Source organism: Procambarus clarkii, chromosome 40, assembly GCF_040958095.1.
Source record: "Procambarus clarkii isolate CNS0578487 chromosome 40, FALCON_Pclarkii_2.0, whole genome shotgun sequence".
Classification (NCBI taxonomy): domain Eukaryota; kingdom Metazoa; phylum Arthropoda; class Malacostraca; order Decapoda; family Cambaridae; genus Procambarus; species Procambarus clarkii.
The window spans coordinates 27,182,089-27,207,397 of NC_091189.1; the positions used below are offsets into that span (position 1 = coordinate 27,182,089).

General features: G+C 44.6%; 2 protein-coding genes across 2 annotated transcripts in view; both read left to right on the forward strand.

Annotated features, from left to right (window-relative positions):
- The window catches only part of LOC138372850 (cuticle protein 63-like), a 21,217-nt gene extending 15,744 nt beyond the window's left edge, over positions 1-5,473 (forward strand). Inside the window, exon 2 of the mRNA XM_069338516.1 lies at positions 4,976-5,473. Within this exon, the coding sequence (XP_069194617.1) occupies positions 4,976-5,473 (498 nt within the window). The remainder of the gene's footprint in view (positions 1-4,975) is intronic.
- On the forward strand, positions 5,440-24,888 carry LOC123758021 (eukaryotic translation initiation factor eIF1). The gene is made up of 4 exons (XM_045742171.2): positions 5,440-5,627; positions 13,000-13,063; positions 18,556-18,697; positions 24,113-24,888. Exons 1-4 carry the CDS (start codon positions 5,600-5,602, stop codon positions 24,209-24,211), a joined length of 333 nt encoding a protein of 110 aa, XP_045598127.1. The 5' UTR covers positions 5,440-5,599; the 3' UTR covers positions 24,212-24,888.
- The last annotated feature ends 421 nt before the right edge of the window (positions 24,889-25,309 follow it).

The window sequence follows — 25,309 nt, forward strand, 5'->3', positions numbered from 1 at the left end:
TTAATTTTATTTCTTAGACTTCTACTGTTAGTGTAATATACCCTAAGTGAATTGTTATTTTGCGGCCCTTCTCTTTCCCTGATCGTTTTGCCAATTCCTTTCTCCCACAAACACATACTTTTATTACCTCCTTCCTCCAAATCAATTCCCATACCTCTATCTACTAACAGTTTAAACCCAAACAAACACCTCTAACCACTTCTTCCAACGAGTTCGTAACAGCAACAACCCCAGCCCTCGATAGATGCACCCCATCACGAGCATATATTTCATTTCTTCCATAGAAGTGTTCCCAGTTGTCTATGAAAGATATTGCATTTGATATGCAATATCTTTCCAGCCGGCAATTGACACCAAGTGCCCTCGATATCCATTCATTTCCCACTCCCTTTCTTGGAAGAATGCCACATATGATCGGGATTCCTCCCTTGCTCCTAACTAATTCTATGGCTGTTTATACCTCTGAATCAGTTCCTCACTCCTAACTCGACCAACATCATTTCCTCCCACGCTAATGCAAATAATAGGATTGTTCCCATTTCCAGCCATAATATCATTCATGTTGTTTATAATATCACCAATGCCAGCTCCGGGATAGCAAACCCTTAACCTGTTCCCCCTATCTCTAGCACAAAACGTTCTATCCAAATACCTTATCTGGGAATCTCCCACAACTAAGGTTTGCTTAGGTACTTCCTTTACTCTCTGAGGGGCCTGCGCTTCCTTGCTCTTCGTTGCTTTCCCTTTTGCGCGATCCGCAGTCTCTCCACAGCAATCGTCCTCCAAAACATCAAATGAATTAGAAGTTGCCTATGGCGTTTGAAGGCGGCTTTATCAAAGTCTTCTTAAGGCCCCTGTCTTTCACAACTCTCCAAGACGAGGTCCCTTTACTACTGGTCTCCTCCTTCGTTACTTCTCGTTGTTCTTTCAGCTGACGCACCTCCTCCCGCAGAGAGTCCAACTCTGTCCTCAGGGCTCCCACTAGAGTCACCAGGTCCTTCACTACAACTTCCATATTGCTATGATATTGATTCACAATACCTTAGACCGGCCGGCCAGGTTCAGAATACCTTAGACCGGCCGGCCGGGTTCAGTAATACCTTAGACCAACCGGCCGGGTTCAGAATACCTTAGACCCGGCCGGCCGGGTTCAGTATACCTTAGACCAGTCGGCCGGGTTCAGAATACCTTTGACCGGCCGGCCGGGTTCAGAATACCTTAGACCAGCCGGCCGGGTTCACAATACCTTAGACCAGCCGGCCGGGTTCACAATACCTTAGACCAGCCGGCCGGGTTCACAATACCTTAGACCGGCCGGCCGGGTTCAGAATACCTTAGACCAGCCGGCCGGGTTCAGAATACCTTAGACCAGCCGGCCGAGTTCAGAATACCTTAGACCGGCCGGCCGGGTTCAGAATACCTTAGACCAGCTGGCCGGGTTCAGAATACCTTAGACCAGCCGGCCGGGTTCAAAATACCTTAGACCAGCTGGCCAGGTTCAGAATACCTTAGACCAGCCGGCCGGGTTCAGAATACCCTTAGACCGGCCTGCCGGGTTCAGAATACCTTAGACCAGCGGCCTGGGTTCAGAATACCCTTAGACCAAGCCGGCCGGGTTCATAATACCTTCGGCCGGACCGGGTTCAGAATACCTAGACCGGACCGGCCGGCCCATGTCAGAATACCTTAGACCAGCCGGCCGGGTTCAGAATACCTTAGACCAGCCGGCCGGGTTCAGAATACCTTAGACCAGCAGGCCGGGTTCAGAATACCTTAGGACCGGCCTGCCGGGTTCAGAATACCTCTAGACCGATCGGCCGGGTTCAGAATACCTTAGACCGCCGGCCGGGTTCAGATACCTTAGACCGACGGCCGGGTTCAGAATACCCTTAGACCGGCCAGCCGGTTCAGAATACCTTAGACAGCCTGGCCGGGTTCAGAATACCCTTAGACCGACCGGTCGGGTTCAGAATACCTTAGACTGCCGGCTGGGTTCAGAATACCTTAGACCAGCCGGCCGGTTCAGAATACCTTAGACCAGGCTGGCGGGTTCAGAATACCTTAGACCGGCCGGACGGGTTCAGAATACCTTAGACCGGCCGGCCGGGTTCAGAATACCTTAGACCGGCCGGACGGGTTCAAGAATACCTTAGACCGCCGGCCAGGTTCAGAATACCTTAGACCGGCCGACGGGTTCAGAATACCTTAGACCGGCCGCCAGGTTCAGAATACCTTAGACCAGCCGGACGGGTTCAGAATACCTTAGACCGGCCAGGCCAGGTTCAGAATACCTTAGACCGGCCGGACCGGGTTCAGAATACCTTAGACCGGCCGGCCAGGTTCAGAATACCTTAGACCGGCCGGCACGGGTTCAGAATACCTTAGACCGGCCGGCCGGGTTCAGTATACCTTAGACCGCCGGCCAGGGTTCAGAATACCTTAGACCGCCGGCCGGGTTCAGTATACCTTAGACCAGCCGGCCGGGTTCAGAATACCTTAGACCGGCCGGCCGGGTTCAGAATACCTTAGACCAGCCGGCCGGGTTCAGAATACCTTAGACCGACCGGTCGGGTTCAGAATACCTTTAGACCGACCGCCGGATTCAGAATACCTTAGACCAGCCAGCCGGGTTCAGAATACCTTAGACCGGCCGGACGGGTTCAGAATACCTTAGACCGACCGGCCGGGTTCAGAATACCTTAGACGGCCGGCCGGCCGGGTTCATAATACCTTCGGACCGGCCAGCGGGTTCAGAATACCTTAGACCGACCGGCCGGCCATGTTCAGAATACCTTAGACCAGCCGGCCGGGTTCAGAATACCTTTAGACCAGCCGGCCGGGTTAGAATACCTTAGACCGCAGGCCGGGTTCAGAATACCTTAGACCGCCTGCCGGGTTCAGAATACCTTAGACCGATCGGCCGGGTTCACGATACCTTAGACCGGCCGCCGGGTTCAGTATACCTTAGACCGACCGGCCGGGTTCAGAATACCTTAGACCGGCCGCCGGGTTCAGAATACCTTAGACCGGCCGGCCGGGTTCAGAATACCTTAGACCGACCTGTCGGGTTCAGAATACCTTAGACTGACCGGCCTGGGTTCAGAATACCTTAGACCAGCCGGCCGGGTTCAGAATACCTTAGACCGGTCGGACGGGTTCAGAATACCTTAGACCGACCGGCCAGGGTTCAGAATACCTTAGACCGGCCGGACGGGTTCAGAATACCTTAGACCGGCCGGCCAGGTTCAGAATACCTTAGACCGGCCAGACGGGTTCAGAATACCTTAGACCGGCCGGCCAGGTTTCAGAATACCTTAGACCGGCCGGACGGGTTCAGAATACCTTAGACCGGCCGGCCAGGTTCAGAATACCTTAGACAGCCGGACGGGTTCAGAATACCTTAGACCGGCCAGCCAGGTTCAGAATACCTTAGACCGGCCGGACGGGTTCAGAATACCTTAGACCGGCCGGCCAGGTCCAGAATACCTTAGACCGGCCGGCCAGGTTCAGAATACCTTAGACCGGCCGGCCGGGTTCAGTATACCTTAGACCAACCGGCCGGGTTCAGAATACCTTAGACCGGCCGGCCAGGCTTCAGTATACCTTAGACCAGATCGGTCGGGTTCAGAATACCTTAGACCGACCGGCCGGGTTCAGAATACCTTAGACCAGGCCGGCCGGGATTCAGAATACCTTAGACCGGCCCGGACAGGGTTCAGAATACCTTTAGACCGACCGGCCGGGTTCAGAATACCTTAGACCTAGGCCGCCAGGTTCAGAATACCTTTAGACCGGCCGGCCGGGTTCAGAATACCTTAGACCGGACCGGCCGGGTTCAGAATACCTTAGACCGGCCGGCCGGGTTCAGAAATACCTTAGACCGGCCGGCCGGGTTCAGAATACCTTAGACCGGCCGGCCGGGTTCAGAATACCTTTAGACCGGCCGGCCGGGTTCAGAATACCTTAGACCGGCCGGCCGGGTTTCAGAATACTTTAGACCGGCCGGCCGGGTTCAGAATACCTTAGACCGGCCGGCCGGGTTCAGAATACCTTAGACCGGCCGCCGGGTTCAGAATACCTTAGACCGGCCGGCCGGGTTCAGAATACCTTAGACCGGCCGGCCGGGTTCAGAATACCTTAGACCGGCCGGCCGGGTTCAGAATACCTTAGACCGGCCGGCCGGGTTCAGAATACCTTAGACCGGCCGGCCGGGTTCAGAATACCTTAGACCGGGCCGGTTCAGAATACCTTAGGATTCAGAATACCTTAGACCGGCCGGCCAGGTTCAGAATACTTTAGACCGGCCGGCCGGGTTCAGAATTCCTTACCGGCCGGCCGGGTTCAGAATACAGACACAATAACATGACGCAGACAAACACAATAACATGACGCAGACAGACACAATAACAAGACGCAGACAGACACAATAACATGACGCAGACAGACACAATAACATGACGCAGACAGACACAATAACATGACGCAGACAGACACAATAACATGACGCAGACAGACACAATAACATGACGCAGACAGACACAATAACATGACGCAGACAGACACAATAACATGACGCAGACAGACACAATAACATGACGCAGACAGACACAATAACATGACGCAGACAGACACAATAACATGACGCAGACAGACACAATAACATGACGCAGACAGACACAATAACAAGACGCAGACAGACACAATAACATGACGCAGACAGACACCAATAACAAGACGCAGACAGACACAATAACGACACATTCTTAAGCTTCTCAATAAAAATATTTATTATAAGTTATACCGGAGATGCTTTGTATATTAGTGGCGTTATTAAATATTCATTCTTAGTAACAATTATTAACCCGCTGTATATTATTCTTCTGAATATTTGTAAATAAAAAATTATTAATATTACTAAATTAATATGACAGACGGAAGAGCAGAGAATACAGTACAAAATAACTGATAATAACAGTTAGATTCGCAGGTCAACCATACCCGCTCCTTGCCCAAACCGCCCCCGCCCACGGCCCCCGCCTACGCCCACGGCCCCGCCTATGACCACGGCCCCGCCTACGCCCACGCCCCCGCCCCCGCCTATGACCACGGCCCCGCCTACGCCCACGGCCCCGCATATGACCACGGCCCCGCCCCCGCCTATGACCACGGCCCCGCCTACGCCCACGCCCCCGCCTATGCCCACGGCCCCGCCTACGCCCACGCCCCCGCCTATGCCCACGGCCCCGCCTACGCCCACGGCCCCGCCTATGACCACGGCCCCGCCTACGCCCACGCCCCCGCCCACGGCCCCGCCTACGCCCACGGCCCCGCCTACGCCCACGGCCCCGTCTATGCCCCGCCCCAGGAGCCAGGAGCCAGTTCAAACATGGCGGCGGGTGGTTGTGGGGTCGACGGGAGCGCCAGGAGGAGGCCGGCGGCCACACACGGCACCAACATCCGGGCCTCCTGGTGAAAGTTGTGACTCTCCGCCATTATCTGAGGTGAACCGTGCAGTAGGCGAGCTTGATCCCGGGCCATCCATCTCTCCCCCGAGGGACGCCGTCTAATTTTAACCCCCCTGTGCTTCACCAGAAGTCGCATGTCAATCCAGAATCTTAATACTTTCGGTAAGTGTCGCCGCGGGCTAGAAAAATGGCCTCGGCCCAAATGGGGGATTGTTGACGGGCTCCAATTTGGCTCGTCATTTTCCTGGTTCTGGTTCGTAGGGGATTTGTTTGGGGGGCGGGGGGTTGTGGAGGTTATTATGGGCTTACTTTTAGCGTGGGTTAGGCTCATTTTGGCCTCTGGATACGTATTTAGGCGTTTTTTTCAGAGTTTTGGTGTAAAGTGTTGGAATTTGGGGGTTGTGTTTGTGCTGGAATGCTTAGGGTTCGCCCCGAAAACTAGGTCATGGGTTGGGGTGGCGGGGCCCTGGACCCCCCCGTGGGCCCTGGGGTGGGGGTGCCGTGGGACCCGGGGAGGGGGTGCCGTGGGACCCTGGGTGGGGGAGCCGTGGGACCCGGGGAGGGGTGCCGTGGGATCCGGGGAGGGGGGTGCCGTGGGACCCGGGGAGGGGGTGCCGTGGGACCCGGGGGGGGGTGCCGTGGGACCCGGGGTGGGGGAGCCGTGGGACCCGGGGTGGGGGTGCCGTGGGACCCGGGGAGTGGGTGCCGTGGGACCCGGGGTGGGGGTGCCGTGGGACCCGGGGTGGGGGTGCCGTGGGACCCGGGGAGGGGGTGCCGTGGGACCCTGGGTGGGGGTGCCGTGGGACCCGGGGTGGGGTGCCGTGGGACCCGGGGTGGGGGTGCCGTGGGACCCTGGGTGGGGGTGCCGTGGGACCCTGGGTGGGGGTGCCGTGGGACCCGGGGTGGGGGAGCCGTGGGACCCGGGGTGGGGGAGCCGTGGGACCCGGGGTGGGGGTAGCCGTGGGACCCGGGGTGGGGGTGCCGTGGGACCCGGGGTGGGGGTGCCGTGGGACCCGGGGTGGGGGTGCCGTGGGACCCGGGGTGGGGGAGCCGTGGGACCCGGGGTGGGGGAGCCGTGGGACCCGGGGTGGGGGAGCCGTGGGACCCGGGGTGGGGGAGCCGTGGGACCCGGGGTGGGGGATGCCGTGGGACCCGGGGTGGGGGAGCCGTGGGACCCGGGGTGGGGGTGCCGTGGGACCCGGGGTGGGGGTGCCGTGGGACCCGGGGTGGGGGGTGCCGTGGGACCCGGGGTGGGGGAGCCGTGGGACCGGGGTGGGGGAGCCGTGGGACCCGGGGTGGGGGAGCCGTGGGACCCGGGGTGGGGGTGCCGTGGGACCCGGGGTGGGGTGCCGTGGGACCCGGGGTGGGGGTGCCGTGGGACCCGGGGTGGGGGTGCCGTGGGACCCGGGGTGGGGGGTGCCGTGGGACCCGGGGTGGGGGGTGCCGTGGGACCCGGGGTGGGGGGTGCCGTGGGACCCGGGGTGGGGGAGCCGTGGGACCCGGGGTGGGGGAGCCGTGGGACCCGGGGTGGGGGAGCCGTGGGACCCGGGGTGGGGGTGCCGTGGGACCCGGGGTGGGGGAGCCGTGGGACCCGTGGGTACCGGCCAGGGGTGGGGGTGCCGTGGGACCCTGGGAGTGGGGGTGCCGTGGGCCCTGGGAGTGTGGGGTGCCATGGGCCCTGGGAGTGTGGGGTGCCGTGGGACCCTGGGAGTGTGGGGGAGCCGTGGGACCCGGGAGTGGGGGTGCCGTGGGATTCGGGGTGGGGGAGCCGTAGGACCCGGGGTGGGGGAGCCGTGGGATCTGGGGTGGGGGTGCCGTGGGATCCGGGGGAGGGGTGCCGTGGGTCCTGGGAGTGGGGTGCTGTGGGACCCGGGGTGGGGGAGCCGTGGGACCCGGGGTGGGGGGTGCCGTGAGACCCGGGGTGGGGGTGCCGTGGGACCCGGGGTGGGGGAGCTGTGGGACCCGGGGTGGGGGTGCCGTGGGACCCGGGGTGGGGGTGCCCTGGGACCCAGGGTGGGGTTTAACAGTGATAAATTTCAGGTACTCAGGTACGGCAAAAATGAGGATCTGAAACATAATACAGGGTACAAAACACAATCGAATCTTCCCATAGTAGAAAAACAGCACTGTCAAGGATTTGGGAATAATGATGTCCGACGACCTAACGTTCAGGGAGCATAACCAAGGAAATATTGCGTCAGCCAGAAAAATGATCGGATGGATTACGAGAACTTTCAAATCCAGGGATCCCATCACAATGGTTGTACTCTTCAATGTCACTTGTGTTGTCCCGTCTCGAGTACTGCTCAGTACTCACTTCCCCCTTCAGAGCAGGAGAGATTGCTGAAATAGAGGGAATACAGAGAACATATACGGCACGCATAGACGAGATAAAACACCTAAATTATTGGGATCGTCTCAAAGCTCTCCAAATGTACTTCTAGAAAGGAGACGAGAGAGATACCAAATAATATACACATGGAAAATACTGGAGGGACAGGTCCCAAATCTACACAGTAAAATAACAACGTACTGGAGTGAACGACTATGGAAGAAAATGCAGAATAGAACGAGTGAAGAGCAGAGGTGCCATAGGCACAGAGAACACTTGTATGAACATCAGAGGTCCGTGGTTGTTCAACGTCCTCCCAGCGACTATAAGAAATATTACCAGTGGACCAAGTGGACCGTGGACAGTTACCAAGTTCAGTTCACTTCGCTTTGCTATCAGGTTTTTGATCTTCTGCACTTATACTGTTTTAGAAACTTCAAGCCTTTGTTGAAAGTGTAGGTTGTCAAGTGACATTCAGAAGAGCCACGCTCATGGCTAGCAATAGCACATGGCAATAAACCAATGGAATCCTGATTCATGATGTATGCTTAATCGAATTCAATTCAAATTATTTAACTAACTGAATACAGTAATTTCAAGTAATACATTAATATTAATATTGCTTTTTATTTATTTGTGCATTTATTGAAGGTAAATGCACAAATAAGTAAACAGCAATGTTTGACCTGCTGACACGATGTAAAGATGAATATAGAACAGGAACCAAAAATAGTACTGATTGTTTAATAATTCTGAATCCCACTCAAAAATGTTCTACCCAATGAAGCTTAAAATTTTTCTAATCAGTTTGGATATCAATTTGCTAGCAGTCATGATCAGTGCACAAAGAAGATGGAGAATCCTAATTTGATTTTTTCGATATCGCACCAAGGTATGTCATTTTCAAAGTCTTCTGGCTGAACTAGGAATTCAGATCCCAACCTAAATAAAAGTTACTCTTGTACAGAAAAATCTGCTCTATCCAATGGTGTCATTCAAAACCAAATTGGGAATGATGCATATTGAGATATTTTGAGATATATTGGCAGTGATATTAACATGGATTGATAGCTGAATGGCTACCCAAACTACATTTTTTATTACACTGTGTTGTATTCTGCACCAAAAGTTGCCCTGGTACAGTATGCCTGAATTTCACACCTCTGGGCACTAGTCGTGATTTAACAAAGGGTCAAAGTTGGTAATTTTTGTGGTGTTTACGCATTAACGGGACGAGGGCCCATTCAATATGGACCTGTTATTTAAGAACCAAAGCAGATTGAGCTCTAATATTTTGCAAAGTGTCATTTGGGGTCTAGGGCTATCTTACTACAAAATTTCATGGCATTTGGAGAGGGTCGAGTGGGAGCCATAAGTGTCTTTTTGGTGATTTGAGATGGAATGACCTGGAGAGTAGTAGAGTTGAATATTGAAACCTCTAACCAATGAAGAGTAAATTTTGTATAGTCCCACAAACACAAAGAATGAAACCTAGAGAGACTGGGCTCCACGAATAGATCCTAACTTGTATATTCATTACTAATGTAACCTTGGAGACCTTTGTTTTTTGGAATGACCCCATACAGTACCACTATATGGTACCATACAGTACCAGAAAGGAAAATTCTATCTCCCAGGATACCACCCACCATTCAGAAAGAACTGAACAATCAGAGAATGCTGTATAAACATCAGAGGTCCACGGTTGTTCAACATCCCCCCAGCGAGCATAAGAAATATTGCCGAACAACCGTGGACATCTTGAAGAGGAAGGGAGAGAGGGAGTTATCAAGGGGAAAGTCCCAAGCCATGACGACTATAAAGCACTGGGAAGGAGGCCAGGATAAGGATTTGGGATGGGACAGGGGGGAGGAATGGTGCCCAAACACTTGGACGGTCAGGGATTGAACGCCGACCTGCATGAAGTGAGACCGTTGCTCTACTGTCCAACCCAAGTGGTTGGGCTGGAAATTGGTCCAAGGAGTGTCGGACCAACTGGGCTGTGGTGGGTATGTGGGCCTGCGGGCCGCTCCAAGCAACAGCCTGGTGGACCAAACTCACAAGTCAAGCCTGGCCTTGGGCTGGGCTTGGGGAGTAGAAGAACTCCCAGAAACCCATCAAGCAAGTATCAAGTAGAACAACAAGAGCAGGTGGGGGATGGGGGTGATGCTGTATGTGAAAGAGGACTTGGTATGTGAAAATGACATTTGGAGTATACTACAGGACTGACACAGCAGTGGCAGAGGAAACTGCGGATCTGCATCATGTGATCAGTGTGACATTTGAAACCCAAACCTTAATAATGGGGGACTTTTAACCACAAGACCATAGATTGAATTAACCTAACATCTCAAGCAGGTGAGCAATTTCTCGTCCTCATGCAGGATTGCATGTGGTAGAGCCCATACGTTGTGACAGCATACCAGAGCTTGTGCTGACAACAGAAAAGGGGATATGTTTGATCATATTCATGTGGGGAAAAAGGTAACCACCTCGTGTGACTCATATTTTAGGATGGACTATGAACATAGAAATTCACATAAAGGTCAAAGATGATGAATTTCTAGATTACCAACAAGGTGGCTATCAAGTAATGTGAGAGGAACTGCAAACCATCTCCAGGAGGGAGCTGATGGGCAACCATAGCACGTGAAGCATCACGACAAAATTTCAAGAGGATCATCACGGAACTCGTTAAAAAATGTGCTGAAAGGAAGAAGGACAAGAACGGGAACTAGATGGTCGACAGGTCGTAAAACGAGCATTGGTAACCAAGTGGAACCTCTGGAGAACATATAAATCTACGATGGACATCATTGTTCACGAGTTATACAAAAGGGCACTAAACTCGGCTACTCATAAAATCAGATCAGCCAAAAGAAACTACAAAAAAAACTTGCCCAAAACATAAAGATCCAAAATTGTTCTATGCCTATATTAGAGGTAAAACAAAAACAGAGGACTCAGTTGGGCCCTTAATAGATGAGACTAACCAAGCTATAATGGATGATAAAAGGGCAGCAAACACACTAAATGATTATTTTGCATAAGTGTTCACACTTGAAAGGTTGGATGGTTTCCCATCACCCACACAAATGTTTGAAGGAGGAGAGGAGAATGAATTTAAGGATATGCCTATAACGTGAAATAATTAGAAAGAACTTTGACAAACTAAGACTCAAAAACCCCAGGTGTTAACGAAATCCAATCCAAAGTCTTAACCATTAAACTGTCGTATATACTTTATATACGACAGGATCCGATGGTACCACAAGTTAAATTTTTCAAACTTGTTTTAACGCTTTCCAATTTTTGTGGGTAATTTACTAGTCAAACACTCCAACTTTGTCTAAATGATCACCAACATAACTTGAAAAACAAGTACAGTAAATTAAAAATAATTATAAAATTTAATATTGAAAAATTCAGATTTTCAGATCAGCTGCAAAAATATTAAATATCACCAATTGTTCATTAAGTGTTGTTATGCTCTCAGAATATTATATGATCATCATTTTAATAGATTCAGAATATAGATTTTCAGTTTAGTTTACTGTAAAAAAAATTGTCAATATGGCATTTGAAATATGCACCAAATTCAGACAACAAAATTTATCACTCTAAATGTTTAGTTTATGAAAAATCCATTCTAATAGGATTGTAGAACAGACAGTGGCACACTAAATGGCTAGAAAATCGTACATAAAAAAATATGTAAAAATGGTTAGAATCGTTCAGAAACTGGATTTTTTTAAGCTGGCTCTATGTTGAAACTCTTGTTTTAGAGATAATTGAAGTTGAAGTTATCGACAATGTATAAGGTAGTTCTAATTCATTAATTTAATAGCATGTTTTAATAAGCATTGCTTGACATTCGTACATTCGTAGGTCAACATGTGTTGAAGTCAAGAAAAAATAACCACCACAAAACAAAATATAGTGATAATTATAATAATTTAGGGGCTATATTTAGGGTATACTTTATATAAGTCAAAAAGTCCTAATCTGGGCCCTAATCATCAAAACAATCTAAAGAAACAAGGAAAATAGTTTGAAATCTGTGAAAAAAATCAGCCAAAAAATTCAGTCCCAAGTTCTGCCAGTTATGACATTTATTTGTTGACTAATTTAATTCTATCTTCACGTAGTTAGGAACAGATATGCATTCTCCAAGATGTTGAGGTTACAACAAAATCAGATAATAAATAAAGAAGAAAAAATAACAAAAAATAAAAAATCTCCCCTAAAAAAAAAATTGTGGATATTGGGGAAAGTAAGAGGTATTACCATTGGACAGTGTACAGTATTTGTATGATATATAACAAAATAGAGCATAATAACATACTCATTATTATTTGTGTTATGTACAGTGGGACCTCAATTTACGATGGTAATCCATTCCCAGAGACGGATCGTAAGTCGAAGCGATTTTTCCTATAAGAAATACAAGTAAAGGGAATTGAATTAATCCGTTCTCCATCCTCCAAAGTATTAATTTACAAATACTGTACATTTTATACTGAATACAATTTGTTTTCTCTAACTACAATACAGTACATATATTTATCTTACCTTTATGGAGGATTCTTGATGGTGTATGTTCTTATTCCTATTACTATAACCTTTATTTCACCTTATCTTTCGTACAGTTTTGCCTTGCTTTTCTTCCTCTTAAGATTTTCTTCTCACCTCTCTCTTGTCTATTTATTGCCTTTAACTCCTCCCCTCCTCATCACAATCGACTTGAGAATGGTCCAGGACGGACCGAAACGTCATCATCCCTTCACTTTCTAGTGTATGGTTTGGTCAACAAAGCAAAAACAGTATGGTGTGCAAATTAAGAATTCATAAGAGTAATTCAAGAAAGTTCAATCATGAAGGTACTTGAAAATCAAAGTACAGTACAGTATGTTGTTCTATACTGTATTTTATTTCACATAGAATCAAATGTTGTTTTATCAAGACAGCTTGTCATTTCATTATTGGCCTGTAAAGCACTATTTTAGGCTAATTGTATGTTTTATAAATTATTATATTTGTGGGGTGGATGGGCAGTTCAGGTCCAAGGTGACAACCTTAAAATTGTGCAAGCAGTTGGGTGTTAGAAAAGGTAGTGAAAAATTCTATTGGAGTCAGAGGCACTGCCAAATGCAAAATTTTATCCATGATTTAATTTAATCTAATTTGTATATTTCATTGCAGACCCCTTTGCTGATGCAGCACGTGGGACAGACGAGGGTGTCCAGGATGGCCTTGTGCATATAAGGTACGGTTCAGTATCCGCTGTACAGTACATTAATAGATCAAATTGTAATTTTGTATGAAAATGCTTCTGGGTTGGGATTGTTACAAAGTGCTACAGATACTGTAATCCAAAGGAATGAAAACAGGGTGTTTGGTCATGTTAATTTGTTACCCTTCACAGAGTACTGCACTGCACTATTTAATATTAGTCTGCATTATTTCTTGGGAGTATCTTGAGTGCTTTACGGCAGTGACTTGAGTTCTACAAAGTAGATGATCATAAAAATCATATGATCATAAAATCGAGTTTGCTATACTTATTGGGTAGTGTATCCTGCTTCCAGAACCTTTTCTTGGGAATTTGTGAAGAATATTGAGCACTGTAAGTATGCTTGAACCCTTCCTAGGGAGCCCTTGGGGCATATTGAGCAGTGTAAAATGATATAACCCCTTTCTTTGGATCACCTGAAGGATATTGGGCAATGTTGCATGACAGAACCATTATTAGGGGTCCTCTGAAGAGAACTTCAAGCTTACACTGAATTCATTTATTAACTTTTTTTTAATGTGGTGTCTGTTGTATGTTGAGAATGCCTTTATGTTGGATTATGTGGTAGTGTAAGAAACAATGTTTGCATATGACCATTTAGCACCTTTGTGACAGATTTTAGAATGATTTTATCCCTTCCACTCACCATTTTACATTTTCCCCATTTGATATGTTGACTGTTTTTAGTCATACACCTCAATGTACGTCTAAGTAACTACACAGTTACTTAGTCCGTACAGAATTACTAGTAACTACACAGTTATTAGTCCATACCTGGTTAAACACAAGACAAAGTTAGAGAAGATTGAGGTATGCCACCAGACTAGTCCTGGAACTGAGAGGTATGAGCTACGAGGAAAGGCTAAGAGAGCTGAACCTCACGTCCCTGGGAAACAAGGGTAAGGGGAGACATGATAACCACCTACAAAATTCTCAGGGAAATTGACAGGGTGGACAAAGACATACTCTTTAGCACGGGTGGAACACGAACAAGGGGACACAGGTGGAAACTGTAAGAGTGCCCAAATGAGCCACACACACATTAGAATTTTTTCATTGTCAGAGTAGTTAACAACTGGAATTTATTAGGCAGTGATGTAGTGGAGGCAGACTCCATACACAGTTTCAAATGTTGATTTGATAGAACCAAATAGGCTCAGGAATACCTGCTTGATGGGGGTTCTGGGAGTTTTTCTACTCCCTAAGCCTGGCCTGGCCTAAGGCCAGGCTCAACTTGTGAGAGTTTGGTCCACTGGGCTGTTGCTTGGCGCGGCCCGCAGGCCCACATGCCCACCACAGCCCGGCTGGTCCTGGAACTTCTCTTGGAAAACAGTCCAGTTTTCTCTTGAATGATGTCCACAGTTGTTCCGGCAATATTTCTTAGTCCCTGGGAGGACGTTGAACAACTGCGGACCTCTGATGTTTATACAGTGTTTTCCGATTGTGCCTATGGCACCTCTGCTCTTCACTGGTTCAATCCTGCATTTTCTTCCATATCATTCACTCTAGTACGTTGTTATTTTACTGTGTAGATTTGGAACCTGGCCCTCCAATATTTTCCAGTGTGTATATTATTTGGTATCTCTCGTCTCCTTTCTAGAGAGTACATTTGGAGAGCTTTGAGACGATCCCAAAAATTTAGGTGTTTTATCTCGGTACACCAATACTGTACACCAATTGATTGATAGTTGAGAGGTGGGACCAAAGAGCCAAAGCTCTACTCCCACAAGCACAACTAGGTGAGTACAATTCAGAGGTTAATAACACAGCATAAGAATTCTTGTTCCTGGTTGGTGAGTGTTTTTCTATTGCTCATACATCCGAAGTGTAGAAAACTGCTATCAATCCCCTCAAACATTGCTTTGGCCTTTGCCTCGGACATCTTAGGAAAGATTATCGGGAAGGTAACTGAAGGCTGCCTTCTCCTTATCTAAAGCTGTTACACATTTTCATAAGTCTGTAACCTTTAGGTACCTTCAAGTCACATTCCCCAGGTTGTCTGAAGCAAAGGTCAAAACAAAGCTTGAGGGGGAATAATAGCGAATTTCTATACTTTGGATATAGCAACTTTGGAATAATAGTAATCAGAAAACGCTCACTAACCATGAACAAAAACAAATTTGCGTAATCACCACCTGTTGGGTGATTACATCCAACAGGTGGTGGTTGTTGGCAAAAAATCATATAAAAAAAAAAAAAGATTTTCAACCCACCCATCTCTTATTTTCATGATATTTGGTAGGATGATAGAGGATATGAAGTTACATATGCAAAACACACATCTGTGTCAGGTGAGTACTACGGGCTCATCACAACCCTTGCTGCTTTGGAAGTTTTTGTTGAGTAGCTGAATCTAAAACGTGTAAAATTTTGGTGCTCATCAATGCACGACATTCATATAGCAGGGATGTCATTGTGGAAAAATATAAACGATTTTGTTTAGAAGCTCAAAACTACTATAATTCATATTGTGCTTGTTTTGAAGCCAAGGAAGCACTGTTTTCATTAATTATTTTTTTAAATATTACGTTTTCTTATTTTCAAGGTCAACCAAACTTTTTTTACTAGTTGTACAGTATATAAAAAGGGCTGCAACTGTTCGACGTTTCAGTATCGCACCCTAAATAGAAAGGGAGGTTTTTTTTTTTTTTTCAATGAATTTTAAACATTTTCAATAAAGCTCTACAACCACAATTTCAAATTAAATCATTTCTATGACATTCATCTATTACATTAGCATATAATAAAGAATTTGTATAAAAAGGATTATCTAAAATTTTTAGTTTTACTAATACAAGTAGTCAAAGTTCCCAAAAATATATGCCAATATTTCATGTTTGCAGATATTTGTAAAGTCAATAAATGAACTTAGGAATAAAGTATTCTATAAGTTTATTACAGACGTTAACTCTACATATAAGGTGTAAATTTCATATAAGTTGAAAAAAAATGAGAGGAGAGTTAATTTTGTTACTTGACAATAAATGAGATCAGACATTCTGCCACCTGTGGTTGAAGTCTTTCCTCCAAAATTTGCACCCTTATAGATAGGCTTATGTTCTGTAAGGTGTATAAGTTTCATGCAAATCGGCTGATAAAAAATGAGAAAAACATTCGATTTTTTTTTTAATTTTTGGGCATAAAATTAAATATTAAAATACTTTATTATATGCTATTGTGATAGCTTAGTCATAGACATGATTACAGTTGACACTTTTGTTTGATGTGAATTTTTTACCATTTTGGAAAAATTTTGACTTCAATATTTTTTCCTCTCTTTCTATTTATGCTACGATGCTGAGACTAGGGCCAGTTGAACCAAATTTTATATACAACTAGTCAAAAAAGTTTGATTGAAATCGAACCAGTTTTCATTTATCACTTTTTTCCGTAATACGCCCCCTTAACCCTTAAGTTGGTTTGATTGAAATCGAACCAGTTTTCATTTATCACTTTTTTCCGTAATACGCCCCCTTAACCCTTAAGTTGCGCAACACATCATGTGATGGGTTGAGTGACTTGCTATGAATTGCGCATCCCATCATATAATGTATTGGAATACTACACAAGATTTAAACGGCCCGCGAATACACGGGGTTCACCACACCTTCATCAGGACTTGTAAACAGACGCCATTTAAAAAAAAAACATGGGCCAAATTCCCGGGTGTGAGGGGCCTCAGTATTGAGTGAGCCACCAAGCTTGATGCACGCAGCATGAGCTCACAGCACTGCTGTTCAGCTTGTGACCACAGCATTGCCTAAAAATGCCATAATATACATGTTCATGCTATTATTTAGTGATGATATTATTACAGAAAACCCCTGACTGTTAAAAATGACCAGGATTCTGATAATAGCAGGATTGTTGTGATAATTAGTGCTGTAGTTGGAGGAGTAATCTTGGTGGGGAGGGAGATAGTAGCATTGTCTGCTGACTCTGTGTGACCTACCTTTTACTGTCTGGACTCACTGTACCAGCTTAGTTGTTCAATATGGTAAACATGCAGATATTTATATATAATGTCTGTATATAAAAGCAAAAACAGTATGGTGGGAGAAGAATGGTGGCGAGTCAGGTGAGATGAGGGAGGGAGGGAGGGAGTGGCAGCTAGAGCCAGGCTGCCACTGGCTGCCACTGCCACTCGGCATACCAACTTAGTGGTCCATTATAGTGAACACGAATGTAGATACTTATATATAACGTGTATATACAATGTAATAACGGCAAAAGGAGTGTGGGGGAGAAGCCATTTTGGTGATGGGTGTGGCAACATCTGCATGATTTGTCATGTTGGTAGGGGTGGCCACTATGCTCTTTGGGCATTGTACCGAGTTAGTTGAACAGTTATGGTGAACAAAACATGTAGATACTTGTATATAATGTAACGCCTGTATATAGTGAATAAAAGCAAAAACAGTATGGTGGGAGGAGAATGTGGGCAAGTGAGGTGTTGAGTGAGTGGCAGCGATAATACCATCATATAGTGGTTCATTATGGTGAACAAAACATGCAGATACTTATATATAACCTGTGTATATAGTATAATAACCGACAAAGTATTTGTTCACTGTTTGATGAGCATAATTGAATCAACAATATGCACACCATATTTTTTAGTACAGCGATGATTCACTCATTTTATTATATAGATATATCACACTACACACTATTGAATAATATTATAGCAAAAGAACTACGAGCAATCAGAGACATTGAAATAATTAGGTAATTATCTCTTTGTTGCCACTCCTGCCTGACAGCTGGCGAGCAACAGACCGTTTTTTGTTTTGTTTTTTGGTATGCGCCTGTGGGTGACAAATGCTAGTTACCCCTGAACAACACAAGGGTTAAAACAAGGCCAACATGAAGGCTTCCCTCAATTCAAATCCGCTATGAGTTTCTTTTTGTTGAGCTTGTAAGTAGTATGTGTGTTTGTTCACATTGCTAACTCTGTTGTATGAATATCATGCAGCACCGACGGCTCAAATTTTGCATGTGTCTATTACTTCGTGCACTATAATTTTATAGTGCTGGATAACATCCTACCAGATTTCATGCAACTCTTGAGATGGTCGGTTTGAGGGTTTATTAGGCATGGAATGGCTCAGCTGGGGCAGATATACTCCCCCCCCCCCCCTTCCCTAAACCTATTCTCAATACCTACCCCCATAATCACCCCACTCACACTCCTACTTCTACCCAAAGTAATGCAGGTAAGGTAATTTTCAGTACAGTATATTTCACTAAGTCTGTATGACTACCTGTACCTGTGAAGTACTTGGAAGGGATACAAGGTCGGAGTGTATGATTGGTGCCCAATCACTTGGAAGAGTCTTGAAATATTGTTGGTACTGTATTTCAAGAGGTGGAGGTATAGGGGGTTGGGATTTTAACTATCCTCAAATAGCTACAATTAAAAAAATCTGAAATACGCTATTAATATAAATATTGATATTTTGCAGAATCCAGCAGCGCAATGGCCGAAAGACACTCACTACGGTGCAGGGTCTGTCTTCAGACTATGATCTGAAGAAAATTGTCCGTGCTTGCAAGAAGGAATTTGCATGCAACGGCACAGTGGTTGAACACCCCGAATACGGTGAAGTAAGTTTTTTAAATATTATATTTTTTAATGAGTATGAAAATGTAAGATTTAGCAATTTGCAAGCTTATTAACAGTAGTTGAAATATTTTAAAGTTCATGATGATAGCAACAGCTTGTACAATATTTTACTTTAAATTAGAGATTTGATGAAATGTTAATACAGGTATTAATTTTCCTTGATTGTGCATGGGCAAAATTTAATTTCTTATAATGTACATTGTTTTTTAACTAATATTCATGTCACCTTATCTTAAGTTGGGTTAACCCACAATTTTGCCTGTCCATTACATCATAAATGAACCTATTATTTTCATAGCAAATTTTTTGTGCGCGCTCCTGCCATCATTTTCACTGGGGGTCGCATGTAGTGTTACTGATGTTTGTCAGTGGTGACAGGAGCATCAGTCTGATGGACCTGTTTGTCATTGTATCTTCCCAGGTGAGAGGGGGTGGAATATATTTGTGGTATAACCAGGTCTCTTGCAGAGAACGTTGCAATGTGGCCAAATCAAAGCCTAACCCCCACACGTGAAATAAGTGACAGTGTTTTGTCTGTTCTGGACCCTATATAAAGTTGACATTTGCTAGATCTCTACAGCAATAATTATAAAAGTATTATTACTTGTTCTTGATAGAATTTCATTAATATTGAGGAAGTGTGTATATGTGGGTGGATGGTTTACAATGTAAAAACTAGTTTTTAATTTAACAATAATTTTGTTGGGAGAAGTATATTTGATTCATCAAATCAACTGGGTATAAATTACAGTATGTAACCATTTTTAGTGCTGGATAATGTTATTTTCTAATTGCTTTTGCCTCCAAAGTATAGAAAATGGTGCTTATTCCTCCCAAGCTTTACTTCGACTTTGCCTTTATGGAAGATATCTTGACGATGGTTTCAAAACTGCTGACGCGTTATCTAGAGCCGTGACAATATCACAGCTCATGATAAGGTGTTGGCAACCTTCATGTAACCTTCAAGCCTTAGCAGCTTAAGGGCAAAGGTCGAAGCAAAGCTTGAAAGAATAATAACCATTTTCAATACATAGGTAGCATAAGCAATTGGAAAAAAAATTTGCCACCAAGGGACGAAGAGTTATTGATTAATCCTTTTTATCATTATGCTGTACATTCATCCACTTGTCAGGCTACAAGTAGAATAATTGATTACATTGAATAATGAGTGTAGCTTCCCAGCCTGAAAGCCAATGTGACATGTTCCTGTTCATAGCCGTTTGTCAAGGTCTTCTTGCAACACTTCGTATTCCTTTCCTCAATAGTTCTGATATTTGCGAACTGATGTGTGTAAGAATGCACATTCCTGACTAACCAGCTTTCTTGTCTGTTATGTAATCTTACCTTGTTCAGTCTTACCTTTTATCTTGCCTTAGAAAATAATCTATCCAGCCTTGTTTCTCTTAATTATTGTGATGATGTCACAGAACTAAAGGTAGTAATGGTGGCAGTATCCTGGAAACAAAAACCGAAACTGTCTCTTATTTTCAGCTTGTTACAGCTTGTAATAAAGTTGTTACATCTTGGCTTAACGTGTTTATAACGTATTAGAACGTTGTTACAACTTGCTATATTGGTTGTTATAACTGGTTAGGAGGTGTTAAAACTTGTTGGAACGTTGTACCAACGTCGTAGTTTCGGTGTGTGTTTGGCGGGTAGTGGCACCTATTTATGTGACTGGGGAAGTGAGACAGCTGTGCTCTGTCTCCTAGCTTTATACCTGCATGCTAATTACATGTCTAGACATTCATATTCTTGTAACACTTGGTAAAATGTATCACTTAGTAACACTAATATTTTATAACACTTGCTAAAATATTCAGTGAAATGTGAACTGAAATATTGTATAACATTGGTGGTTAAACAGAGAAAGCTTATTAACTAATGCTGCCACCATCCTGTCTTAATACAATTGTAAAACATATACAGCACTGTGACAAGAACCCATGTTGAACTGAAAAGTACCTTCTTTTGATGTAATCCCTGACTGACTGATCAAACAATCTGATATTGGAGAGTTTGGGGGAGGTTCAAGGTCCATGATTACAAGGTAGATGACAACAAGGGACCCAAGTGACACATACAGATGGAAATTTATTAACATGAGGTTATTAAATTACAATTGATGATATTCACCAAAAGTACTAAGATCCTACCCACTGGCAATACCTAAGTCACGATCCTACACTGGCAACTGTTAAGTAATTTAACCCTTAAGCCACTAAGGGTCTTTTGGCCTTCAACACCCACAGGCGCAACAAAAAAAAAAGATTCAAAAAAATTCTTTCGTCTTATAAAAGTGTTCATTTGTGTTCCCTGATCACGGGGAAAAAAATTGTAGGTGGCATATTTTTGCCGTAATAGGGCGGGGAAGTTTGGCCAAAAAAGAGGCGTTGACAGAGCAGGTGCCAAACGAGGTCTGCTCCACCCAAGCTGTCAGGCAGGAGTTGCTACAAAGGTACTATTACCTAATTATTTCAATGTCTCCGATTGATTTTTTCCTTGTTTTCTTGCAGTAATATTATTCAATAGTGTGTAGTGTGATCTACATGTTTTATTCACCATGACTACAAATAAGCTGGTATGGTGCCCAAAGACCATAGTGGCCACCAGTACACAACATACATGCAGACGACGCTCCTCCATCACCAAAATGGCGGCTCCCAACCTACTCCTATTGCTGTTATTACACTCTATACACAGGTTATATATAAGTATCTACATTTGTGTTCACCATAGCGAACCACTAAGCTGGTATGGTAAGTCCTGTGAGGGATAGGGGCAGCTATAGTCCAGCCAAGGCCGATAGTTAACAGACGCCACCTAGAAAAAAAATCGTGGGCAACATTCCCGGGTGTGAGAGCCTCCCTCAGTACTGAGTGAGCCACCAAAGCTAGTGCATGCAGCATGAGCTCACAGCACTGCTGTTCAGCTTGTGAGCACAGCATCGCCTAAAAAGTCAAAATATATATGTAAATGCTTTAGCGATGATAGTATTACAGAAGACCCCTGACTGGGATCAAACTGATCAGGATTCTGATAATAGCAGAATTGTGGTGATATTTAGTGCTGTGCTCCATGGTGGGAGGAGTAATGCTGAGGGAGGGAGGTGGCATCATCTTCTGATTCTGTGTGGCCACCTTTTATTGACTGCACTCACCATACCAGCTTAGTGGTTTGCTATGGTGAACACAAATGTAGATGCTTATATATAACGTGTGTATAGAGGGTATAAACAGCAATAGTAGGTGGTTGGGAGCCACCATTTTGGTGAGGGCGGTGGCATCATCTGCATGACTTATCATGTTGTTTACTGGTGACCACGATGGTCTTTGGGCACCAAACCAGTTTACTTGTACAAGTATGGTGAATAAAACAGGTAGTTATTTAATAAAAATGTGTGTATATAGCGTAATAACACCACAAATGGTATAGTTGGAGGAGAAATATTAGTGCGTCTGGCCTTGAAGTCGGTAGCCATCAGCTGACTGTGTGAGTAGCTACGTCTTTGTTCCTTTACTTACCATACAAGCTTAAATGTACAGTTATGGTGAACAAAACATGTAAGTACTTATATATAATGTCTGTATATAAAAGCAAAAACAGTATGGTGGGAGGAGAATGGTGGCAAGTCAGGTGAGGTGAGGGAGGAAGGAAGTGGCAGCCAGTGGCGGGCTGCCACTGCCACTCGGCATACCAACTTAGTGGTTCGTTATGGTGAACACGAATGTAGATACTTATATATAGCCTCTGTATATAGTGAATAAAAGCAAAAACAGTATTGTGGGAGGAGAATGTGGGTGAGTCAGGTGAGTTGAGGGAGGGAGGAAGTAGCAGCCAGTGGCACTGCCACTGCCACTCAGCATACCAACTTAGTGGTTCGTTATGGTGAACACGAATGTAGATACTTATATATAACGTCTGTATATAGTGAATAAAAGCAAAAACAGTATTGTGGGAGGAAAATGTGGGCGAGTGAGGTGTTGAGGGAGTGAGTGGGTGGCTGGCTGGTACTCGGCGGTCACTCCTTGTTACTTTTTGACTCATAATAGCAACTTAGTGGTTCATTATGGTGAACAAAACATGCAGATACTTATATATAACCTGTGTATACAGTGTAATAGCCGACAAAGTATTTGTTCACTGTTTGATGAACATAATTGAATCAACAATATGCACACCATCGGCCTCGTAGCCTGGTGGATAGCGCGCAGGAATCGTAATTCTGTGGCGCGGGTTCGATTCCCGCACGAGGCAGAAACAAATGGGCAAAGTTTCTTTCACCCTGAATGCTCCTGTTACCTAACAGTAAATATGTACCTGGGTGTTAGTCAGCTGTCACGGGCTGCTTCCTGGGGGTGGAGGCCTGGTCGAGGACCGGGCCGTGGGGACACTAAAAAGCCCCGAAATCATCTCAAGATAACCATATTTTTGAGTACAGCGATGATTCACTCATTTTATTATATAAATATATCACACTACACACTATTGAATAATATTACAGCAAGAAAAACTACGAAAAATCAATCAGAGACATTGAAATAATTAGGTAATTATCTCTTTGTGGAAACTCCGGCCTGACAGCTGGCGATCAACAGACCGCCTGGGACGCACACTGAGACAGCGCCTGTTTTTTGCCAGACTTCCCCGCCCTATAGCTGGCATTATATGCCACTTGCGATTTTGTTATTATTTTTCCCATGATCAGTGAACACAAATTAACAGGTTAGGAAGAAAAAATATATAATTTTGTTGTTTATACGCCTGTGGGTGTCAAATGGTATATAGCCATGCTCCATTTAAGGGTTAAATTAAGAAATGTAAGGAAGTAGTCAAAATCTGTATAGGTGTTTAAACATTGTGTAAGTATTGTAAGCTACATCCATCCAAATAGTTTAAATATTAGAGCTTTTACATTGATTTAAAATATACACTGGAAGGATTTGTAGTTGGTACAAAGAAAGTACAGTATTCTTAAAAAGAATAAGATGCACCTGGTGTGTTCATGATATTTGGCAATGGGTCCATCTGCAATAAGAAAATGTTACCATTTTGATAAATTCCCCAAAAAAACTGAGCTCACAAAATGTTGGATAACCTGCTTGATAAAAACAGTATTTTATGGTAAATATCTTGTCTTTTGAGTTTTCAAATCTTGACAGGACTACTGGTTTTCAAGGCAAATAAGAATGCTTGAAATGTTATGGTTAATTCTAAAATGCTGCAGTTTAAATAGTGAAGACATGTTGAGGTTATGCTAATGTTACTGTAATTGTGTTTGCAAGGTTCCTTTAGGTTTTGACACCATTTGTGGGAATATTTTATACATTATCTTTCTGTAATGACAGTAAATGTATTTTTATACATAAAAATCTAACAAATTGACTTGTTGACAGGTGTTGCAGCTGCAAGGTGACCAGCGAGAAAATATTTGCCAGTTCCTGACCAAAGTGGGGCTAGTGAAGGCCGAGCAAATAAAGGTGCACGGCTTCTAATGCTGCACCAACACGCGTCACAACGCTGCTGTCCAGAACCCTGGGCATGCCACAAGTTCCCCAAAGTGTCACATAAGACTTAATCCCCCACTGCAACTACCACAACTCCTTAAAAATGTGATCTAAGTGTCCATTTGGTCTCATGCCATTGATACTAGTAATCTTATACAGTATACTCTTAAATATCAAGATCTTTTCTATGATCCCAGCCGAAGCCAAGGGTTCCGGGCCTGGTGGAGAACTGTTGGAGGCACAGTAATACGGCGATCATTATCATCAGTCAGTGGAAGTGGCGGTGGAGGGAGGGATGCGACCCACTGAGTAGCCGTAGCACAACAGCAGCATCCAGGTGCCATGCTCCCGAGCAATAACATCATGAGATATTTTAAAAGATTTTCGTAACTTCTTGCCTCTCAGTAGGCCATGTACACTTGTACAAAATATACTTGACATCTTTAAAAGTAGGATGTATCTGGATAATTGTATAGATGTGTTTCGGGAATGATTGTTTGTGTTAGAGCGAGTGCAAGGACTTCATTGATTTTCCAGGTTGTTATTTTTCTACATTAAGAACTATTCAAATTGGTTTTTAACGTCAGTGTTTTATGTTTGTTTGATGTCTAGTGCAGCTTGTCAGTGATGTATAACTAAATAAAAATCTTAAAAGGTAAAAATAATGATTTTAATTTTGCTTTAATGAATTTACAGTATGCTTAAAATTCCTGTAGCTAGGATGTGTATTGGCCCTGCATGCTTAATGCATGGGTACTGTACTTTATATCAAAACTGCATTTTCCCACTTATTCACGCCACCTGTTGAAAATGCACAAATCATGTATATATAGAATGTCACATCGTTTTTTTTTTACATATACACACAATAATCCTTGGGGACTAGTATTTTTAATATGGTTTCTTGTGTATGCACTATTATTGTTACAAGCATCTAGAATATTTAGGGCATCTGTGTAGCACATACTTTACACACTAACTGGCTTGGTGCCTTTGCACTATTACTTTGTGTATTCCATGACTGCATTTAGCACTGTCTCGCAGAATAATAAAAAAACACCTATCGATAATTCATTCAGGATGGCA

Excerpts from the sequence above, each read along its gene's own strand:
- LOC123758021 (XM_045742171.2), top strand. The coding sequence starts at position 5,600 with ATGTCAATCCAGAATCTTAATACTTTCG. Across the intron at positions 5,628-12,999 it reads CCAGAATCTTAATACTTTCG|ACCCCTTTGCTGATGCAGCA; the intron begins GTAAGTGTCGCC and ends ATTTCATTGCAG. Across the intron at positions 18,698-24,112 it reads AACACCCCGAATACGGTGAA|GTGTTGCAGCTGCAAGGTGA; the intron begins GTAAGTTTTTTA and ends ACTTGTTGACAG.